The sequence below is a fragment of the Cryptomeria japonica genome, chromosome 11 (assembly GCF_030272615.1).
Source record: "Cryptomeria japonica chromosome 11, Sugi_1.0, whole genome shotgun sequence".
Lineage (NCBI taxonomy): Eukaryota > Viridiplantae > Streptophyta > Pinopsida > Cupressales > Cupressaceae > Cryptomeria > Cryptomeria japonica.
Genome location: NC_081415.1, coordinates 192,380,584 through 192,390,167, shown reverse-complemented (window position 1 = coordinate 192,390,167; position 9,584 = coordinate 192,380,584). Strand labels below are relative to the sequence as shown.

At 37.2% G+C, this 9,584-nt stretch overlaps 1 protein-coding gene across 1 annotated transcript; it reads left to right on the top strand.

Moving 5' to 3' along the window:
• The first annotated feature begins 7,586 nt into the window (after window positions 1-7,586).
• Window positions 7,587-8,797, top strand: LOC131071078 (putative wall-associated receptor kinase-like 11). The gene has a single exon (XM_058006779.2). The coding sequence runs from the start codon at window positions 7,625-7,627 to the stop codon at window positions 8,534-8,536; it is 912 nt and encodes a 303-aa protein (XP_057862762.2). The 5' UTR covers window positions 7,587-7,624; the 3' UTR covers window positions 8,537-8,797.
• The last annotated feature ends 787 nt before the right edge of the window (window positions 8,798-9,584 follow it).

The following is a 9,584-nucleotide window of genomic DNA, read 5'->3' as shown; positions in this document are numbered from 1 at the left end:
ATGAGAAGATGGATTCTTTCTTGCTCTCCACTGGGTTCACCCGCAATCATTCTGATCACATAGTGTACATTCAGCTTCTTGAGGGTGAGATCCTGATTCTTGTGCTATATGTTGATGATCTCCTCATCACAAGTAGCTCATCCTCTATGATTCAGCATATCCAATGAGCCTTGATGGACCAGTTTGAGATGATAGATCTTGGTCTTCTGCACTATTTCCTTGGTCTTTAGGTGATTCAATCTTCTGATGGGATCTCCATTTACCAGCAGAAGTATTCTCTTGACATGCTTCGACGCTTCGACATGCTTGATTGCAAGCCTACTCCCACTCCGTTTCAGTCAGGGGTTGTTTTGATCACTACTTGTCCTACTCCTTCAGTAGATTCTACACTTTACAGGTAGTTGGTTGGCAGTTTGTTGTACCTAACTCACACTCGTCCTGATATTTCCTTTGTGGTTGACCTTGTCTCTCAATTCTCCCATGATCCTCATGAGAGTCATCTGCAAGCTACCAAACGTATTTTGCGATACATTCAGGGCTCTAGTTCTCATGGCATTCACTACACATAAGGGGAACCTCACATTGTTGGCTACACTGACTTAGATTGCGCTGGTGATGTCACTGATCAGAAGTCTACTTCTGGCTTTGTTTTTGTCTTGGCTCTGGTCCTATCACATGGTCTTGCAAGAAGCAGATTGCTCATGCATTATCATCTACAAAGGTTGAGTACTGAGCTGTTGTGCTCACCAGTCAGGAGATCTTATGGCTTCGACAGTTGATGACTGAGTTTGGTTTTCCTCCTGATAGTCCCACTATTCTTTGGTATGACAATCAGAGTGCTATTCATATTTCCCGCAACCCGATAGAGCATCAACGGATGAAGCACATTGAGCTTCACATGCATTTTATCCGCTAGTTGATTCAAGATGGTTCTCTCATTCTGGAGTACATTCCCACTACTGAGCAGGTTGCAGACATCTTCACGAAACCTTTTGCGTTGCCGTGCTATCTTCAATTGCGCTCTATGCTTGGGGTGAAGGAAGCTGTCCTTGGGGGGTCTTTATGAGGCATTCCTTCCTTCTTCTTCTTCTTCTTCTTTCAGCATGTTCTTTTATCTCTTTTTGGAGAGGAGTTTTTTCCCACTGGGTTTTCTCCTTTTTTCTCTGTTTCATAGAGATTTCATTGTATTTGAGTACCTGATCAGGCCTTATTGTTGGGACCCGTCTTTCCTACTTTCAGTAGCTGCTCTAGGTTTTAGCTTCTCCCTTTAAGTCTAGCTTAAGGGGGGTGTTAGAGTAATCGGGTCTTTACTTGATTAATTAAACAATATTTGTTTAATTCTTTAAGTTCCCTATTATCTCTTTTTAGACGTAAGCTAACATTAGGTGCATAATAATTAACTCTTTTATTAATTATTATGTGCAAGCCTAGGTTTTCCCTTTTAGGGTTTCTTGACCTATTAGAGGTTAGTTTTCTTTTCTTTGTATGATTATCACATTACACATTTTTGGTGAATATTGAGCTCTCATCTTTTTGAGCATATTTTTTGTGTTTTTATTTTTTTAGTTATTTGCTTCCTTGTTTCTCCTTGTAACAGATTATTCAGCTTGCAAAAGGTCTTTAGGCTTTTGTGGGGTTGTATTTCTTAACTCTCACACCCTATATTGCCCTTCTCTATCTTCCTCAAACCCTCTCTCTCTCTCTCTCTCTCTCTCTCTCTCTCTCTCTCTCTCGGGTCTCTCCTTCTATTCCCCCCCCTTCCTCTCTTATACTTATACTTTCCCTCTAGTCTCTCCCTCAACCTCCACCTTCATCCCTCTATCTCTTTCTTACACTCTTCATCTCCCTCTCTTCACCTCTCTCTCTATTCATTTACTCTTTTTCCATCCCTTCCTCCCTCTCACTTAGGCTCTCTCTATCTCTCACTCTCTCTTTCCCTCTTTCCCTCCATCATCTCTCTATCTTGTGCACTCTATCTCTCTCTCAAGTCCCTCTCTCTCTTGCACTTGGGCTCTCTCTATCTAGTCTCTCCCTCAACCCCCACCTCTCTCTCTCTCTCTCAACCCCTCCCTTCCTCTCTCTCTCTCTCTCTCTCTCTCTCTCTCTCTCTCTCTCTCTCTCCCATTATTTCCCTCCTTACCTTCCCCCCTCTCTCTCAAGTATCTCTCTCACTTTCCCCTCAGCTGTCTACCTCTCTTTTACTCCCTCTCTCAGATATTTATCCCTCTTTCACTTGGTCTCTTTCTTTCTCTCTCTCTCACTCTTTCCTCCTTTCTTAGGTGTCTCTCTCTCTCTCTCTCTCTCTCTCTCTCTCTCTCTCTCTCTCTCTCTCTCTCTCTTTCCCTCTTTCCCTCTCTTAAGTCTCTCGCCCTCTCACCCTCTATCTCTCTATTTCTCTCTCCTACTCTCTTAGGTGTCTCTCCCATTCCCTTCCTCTCTCCCTCCCCCTCCCTTTCACTTTTTCTCAGTTGTCTCTCTCTCTTTCCCTCTCTCCCTCCCACTCACTCTTTCTTTCACTGAAGTATCTCTCACTATCACCCTCTATCTAGATCTCTTTCTCTTCTCCTCTTTCAAGTGTATCTCTCTCCCATTCTCTCTCTCCCTCTCCCTTTCTCTTTCTCTCTCAAGTCTCTCTTTTTTGCTTTCTCCCTCCCACTCCCTTTCTCTTTCTCTATCGAGTCTCTCTCCCTCTACCTCTCTCTCCCCCCTCTCTCAAGTGTCTGTATCTCCCATTCTCTCCCCCCTTCCTCAATCTTCCCTCTCCCTCTCGCCCTTCCATTATTTCCACCTCTCTCTCTCTCTCTCACTCTCTCTCCTTGGTATTCCTTCATTTCCATCAGCCACTCCCTTCCTCCCTCCATCTCTCTCAATGTCTCTCTTTGGTCTCTCTATCTTTATCTCCCTATTATTTTCCTTTCTTTCCATCAACCACAAAGAGGGAGAGAGAGAGAGAGAGAGAGAGAGAGAGAGAGAGAGAGAGGTGATAAGAGGGAGGGAGGGAGAGAGAGAGAGTGAGAAAGAGAGAGGAGGAAGGTGGGGGTTGAGAGACTAGAGGGAGACAAAGCCCGAGTGCAAGAGAGGGAGGGAGGGAAAGAGAGAGAGATAGAGGTAGGGGTTGAGGAAGAGAGAGAGGGGGGGGATGCAAGAAAAGAGAGGGAGAGACCATATAGAGAGAATGTTGATTACTGAAATTTGACTAAGTTTGAAATTTATATGAATACTCTAAATACTAGAATTTGTATTATAACTCCTAGATATTTGAAAACACTCTCAAACATCCTACTAATATATACATAGAATATAACTTAAAGTGACTTATACTTAAATGTTATATTTTATGTATATATTCGGAGAGAGAGAGTGAGAGAGAAAGACAAATCATGCTTTTCAAAATGAAAATGCACTTGTCAAAATGGAAGTCTATTTGGCATGACCAAACCTTAGGTTTGGGATGCCAAGCCTATTTGGCACGTGCCAAATAGGGCGCACACCTTATTTGGCGTGCACCAAAGGGCCTAATGGGGACCAAAAACGTTTTTGGCCTAATTTTGGTCCCCCATCTTGGTCACTCACCCTAACCTTTTGATATTCAAAACTATTCTCCTCGCTACCTTGGTTGATATCATAGTTAACTAATTGTCGAACTTTCTCTTATGGTGTAGTCTTTATGGGGTCTCATTCTTTTGTAATGAATATAGCATTCACTCCTATAATTTTTTTACCTATTTGTCTAAATTCTATAATACTTTCTTTAGGAATAGATTAAGGAGCAAACATTGAAGTCACAATTCCTAAAGTGCACACATTTTTTACCATAAATTTAATTTTTTTGATAGGATCCTTGATATTAATACATGCACCTGTATAATTTTAATCAACAATCATTCTCTTCTTACCATTTTGAATATGAATTCAATCTTCTCTTCCTTTCTTAATTTCTTCCATGGTCAAGTATTTTTTGACTAGATCTTTTAACTCATAATTGACTCTCATATCCTAACCCTCCTACTTATTTCCTAATTTGATCAATAAAATTCTCTAGATCAAATCTTCCTTCCTCCGCTAATTTTATTTTTTGTTTAATCAATTTTGATTCAAAGAGGTCAAGAACTTCGCTAGTAGTTATTATAAAATTATACAACCTAGGTGTAGATATAAAGAAGGAACCCTTTTTCAATTTCCTTGGGTGTATCTTGTTTGCTTCATTGAGTTATCATATACTTTCAAGGAAGGCCACTCTATTAGGCACCCAAAAAGGAAGAAAACATAGCTCTACCTCAACTCCATAAACCCTAATAATTCTAGTTATGATTGAACCAATCACCTAGGTTATGTTCACAACCAATATTTGCATTAAAAAAAAATTGACTTTATGAATTTTATGAGAACATGCAATAGTCTACTTATATAAAAAAATTCAAAATTACATGCACAAAATATTATTCAAAAGAACCATAATCTAAATTTTGGTAATGTTCATCTCATATATGTGTTCTTATGTATATTGTTAAAGGCTTATTATTTTTTGATAATATAGTTGTAAATTTTAGAGAAAAGTCATATGTGTCTTTCTCTAGAAAAAATAATATAGTCATATAAGAATACCATTTAAAAGATGGATTATTTATGAACCCTGAGGGATAAAAGCCCCCATGAACTCCCTCTATTAGAAAAGATGAAAACTAAATAACCTTTTCACATAATGGAGTTGAATATATACAATAATTATCATCATGTAGATGTGTAATATGACCCCAAAACTTTTCATACAATGGTAATGTAGGCAATCTTTCAAAGTATTCTTCAAATATATGAACACCAAAAAGTTTAATTTCATTTAAAAGGGGATTGGCTTCACTTTGTTGTATCTTTTGGATAATGATTACATAGTCATTTTAAACTATGACTACTTTTATCTCTTGCACACTCTTGGCAAAACCCATTAAAATTCATTATGTTATTGGTAGGTATGGATTAAGGTCAAAAAAAACCTTTTTGGTTATCTCTCTATTTAATGTGAACAATACTTCGCCACTTTTGATTTTCAATGACCTTGATTTCGAATCATACTATCTAAAAATTATATATATAAGTCAGTGGTGATAAACACCTTTGGCAAAACCAACTTTATGAAGTCAAGACAATATATATAAGATATAGGAATAGGCACCTTAACATGATTTTGACAAAACAAAAATAATTCTTGATAAATTATAGGAGTGATGAAATCTCTAATTAATTTAACTGTCCTTTATTTTATAAACAAAAAAATATGTTGATTCCCTAGGCATGCTTAGTTCATTTTATAAAGCTAGATAATTGGGCAATATGGCTTTGGTCCAAGCTTATCTTTACACTACCAATCTAAGATAAGGAATTTTTATTTTGAAAATTTTATGGACTTCACAAAGGTAATATGCTTGAAGCATGGATTACTTTTTAACTTTACTTGATTGAACAAGCATTGCGATATTGTAATAGATGTAATTAAACAAACCTTAGATTTCTAGATAGTAATAACTTCTATTATTTTAAGAACACTATTCAATTTTCACTACTGGATACATATAGAACCCCCTTCCGAGATAAATGAGACTATTGGACAACTCGATGAGAAGTTACCGGAACACGAAGTTGGTGAGTTGGCCAGGCGACATTACGGCCTCCTCCTCGATTGGAAATTGCTCCACTATCAAAGGAACAACCAATTATTCGTGCGCCATGGAAGTCGAATGCATCGACTCTCCAACAGGGAGCACCCACACATGCAAATGTTTTGTGGGCTACGAAGGGACTGGTTACTCTAACGCACCGGTTGCATAGGTATGAAATGTGGAGAACTATGGCTAAAGATTTTCGCCTATTTCACTACCTTTTGCATAAAATGCATGTAGAATCTCAAAAGCAGAATGATGGATTTTTTATTCGTTTTACTATAAATTTAAATTTGATCATTTTATTTCTTGAGGTAAATTTAATTGATGCTCATCATGCGTCATACTTTGGATTTGTGAAGAGGAAAACTTGATAGGTGTTAATTTACATTCATATTGTAACCTCTAGGAATACCTCAGAATATGTCATCAATCTAGCTTCGCAACTATTATGTGGTATAATGAGATATCTATATTTGGATGACAATAGAAATAAGCATGTCATATATTCACTAACATGGCCTTATCACTTCAGACCCTATATCCCAGCTTACCTTTTTCAAAATATGACCTTTTATCTCCCATCACACAATTGAAAATAGTCTTCTTCTCCAAACATAGCAATGTAATATGAATCATCTAGTTGATAAATAAAACAAGGTACCCAATTACCACTATATGATGCATAAAAGAAATCATTTCTAACCAATTGCAAGGTGACAACAATACCTAAAGATGCATTTTTCTGAGGTGTTTTACCTACATAGGTCATCATAATTAATGTAAAATGTGATATAATTGACCATACATAATGCATCAAAATTAGACAAAAAAAAATTGAGTCCCCTTAATAGTAAATAAAAACCATGAGATTGAAATAATTGATGAGGTACACCGAGTTACTTTAAGGTAGTGCTAGTAGATCAATGAGAATTGAAGGGATAAATTGCACGACTTAAAAGACTCCCACTGAGATACCAAGTCATTTTCAAATTAAAAAAATTGATTTAACATGGTTATGAAGCATGATGATAGAAAGGGTTTTAAACATGGGCCCACAAAGATAAACCCTAAAGATAATAGAGTCCAAAATATCTAAAGATTAAATTCACAAAACTAGAACATTTTTAACATGTCCCACTTCGAGTGACACTAGTTGTCACTTCTAGTTTGTAATTCATCAATTTATAATTATCATTTAGTTGTCATGGTAGTTACTAAATAAAACTATGAAAAATGCTAAAGTGTATAAGAAATGTCATATTAGAAAGATCATACAAAAGGGAGCTAATTCAAGACTTAGAGATAATTAAGGAAGATAGGTGGTTTTCATGTGTGCCTTAACAAAAAGGATAAATAATATCAAGTGAAGTGGCTTATTTGAAAGAGGAAGTTTCTGATCTATTTTTTAGTTAACTCTTTCTAATTTAGGTACATATTTTAGCCCATGTTTTTCTTTGGTAGCTTTAAAAATCGTTGGTGATTTCAAATTTTAGGTCCTACTAATATATGCTACTGCATAACTTGAAGATGTATGATGATGCATAGTTTGTAGATGTATATTAGATATAATTTTGTGAGAGGTAATATGTTATAATTTTTCTAAACATTTTTCTTTTTCTTTTTTCTTGTAAAAACTTGAACATGCTAATTTATTGTAACAATATTTAATACTATGAATACATTGATTTAAATTTTGAAGAATAAATTTAATAGTAGAAAAGTTTTCTCAAAATAAACATTATATCATTTTGATGAATACTTTGCATGTGTATTTTTTCAGATCTTTCATGCTACTTTTCCCATCAGTTAAAAGTGTTTTTGTCTTTTTATATTTAATAAATTATATTATGTTTCATTATATCTTAAAAATAGTTTGGTCAATAATAAATTCCTTTCTGTTGGCTGGCAGTCTATATTTTCGGATGCATCGGAGCTCTTGCATTGGGTGGATTCTTTTGGTGGCTGAGATGGCGTCGGTTGAAACATGCCGCAGACAAGAATTCATAAAGAATGGGGGAGTTGAGCTACAGGAACGCATTGCTTCAATGGGAGGAAGAAAGAGCCTACGAATGTTTTCTGAAACAGAGTTAAAAATAGCTTCCAATAATTACTCAACAGAGTTAGGAAGAGGCGGATTTGCAACCGTGTACAAGGGAGTTCTCTCGGACGGCAATTCAGTCGCAATCAAAAAGCCCAAAACATTTTCCCCAGAGTTCACCAATGAAATTGTGATTTTATCCCACACCAATCACAGAAACGTAGTGAAATTGATCGGTTGTTGCCTTCGTACTGAACTTCCATTGCTTGTATATGAATTTGTGCCAAATGGAACACTCTTTCAACACTTACAGTCTCCAGAGAAGAACTTTCCTTGGGAAAGAAGGCGACAGATTGCCATAGAGACTGCAGAGGGTATAGCATACATGCATCGTGGATCCTCTCAGCCAATTTTCCATCGTGACATAAAATCCTCAAACATTTTGCTAGATGACACATTCACACCAAAAGTAGCCGACTTTGGTATTTCTCGTCTGCGCCCTTCTGATGAAACACATCTGAGTACCATGTTTCCATCTGGCACTCCAGGTTATGTCGACCCAGAGTTTGTGAGGAGCAACCAGTATACAGACAAGAGTGATGTTTACAGCTTCGGTGTAGTTTTGATAAAGCTTCTCACTGGTCTACGACCTGTGTTGTCTGTACAAGGATCTGTGTGCGCTTTGTATGACCATTTCCTCTCCACAATTAATGACAACTTCCTCTCAGAAATTTTAGATACTAATGCAGTGAAGGAGGAAAATCGAGGGCAGATGGAGAAAATGGCGATGTTAGCAAAAGCATGTTTACAAGTGAAAGCAAATGAAAGGTCATCAATGTGAGAGGTGGTGGAGGAACTTGCCTGGATTAGAGCTAGTACAAAACAATCGGGACTTTACAGGGATGCAAGTTTTGTGGAGCACACGAGACTTAATCATGCTTTGGAAACCACTGAAAATTACACTTGTCCACCTATTACAGTAATTTCTTCAGGACGTTGAATCACATTGAGATGTCAGATATGTATGAACAATGATCTAAAGGAAAAACATTTTTAAATTTTGTAGAAAAAAATAACATTAAGAATTTCCACAAATACTTTATGGAAGAAATCAGTAGTATTTTAAGTTGTTTTACCATATCAAAGTGAAGTTATAGATTTACGTATCATCATCTAAGGATGGAAATATGGTGCTACCAACGCCCTCTACTGATGAACGAGATGCCTATGGCTTGAGGCCTATGGCTGTATGCAAACCTTTGGTTTTCAAGGTGTCTGATGATACTGATATGGAGATCATCCACACTTCCTCGGTGTTTGAAGCGCATGGTCTGATTTGCAGGTTTTGGGGTTTCTGGCCAAACCTTCCTCAGCTGCACACTTGGATTTCTCAAAGCTGGGAACTGATCATAAAAGGTTCAGTTAATATCTTTCCTTCTGCCAAGGGTTTTTTCATTGCCAAATTTGAATATGAAGAGGATAGATCGAAAATATTAGGTATTAATCCTTTTAGCTGGGAAGACAAATTTATTTTGATGGTTAACCCTAGTTCCCGGGCTTTAACACATCCACAGATTCATTTAATGAGATTCCTATTTGGGTTAGGCTCCCTAACCTTCCCCTTCATTTATGGACGGACTCTCTGCTAGAGGAAGTGGGGAATGCTTTAGGTGAATTCTTAACGATTGATAAGAAATCTTTCCAGATTTATCACTCTACTTATGCTCGGATTTTGGTTAACCTTGATGTCTCTAAAGGGCTTCTAGCTGAGTTAGAGATTGAATCCTCTTTGGGATCTTGGGTCCAACCGCTCGACTTTGAAGGTATCCCCTTTAGATGTCGAAAGTGCTTCCAGACCGGACATATTGCTGCACGGTGTGAAACAGATA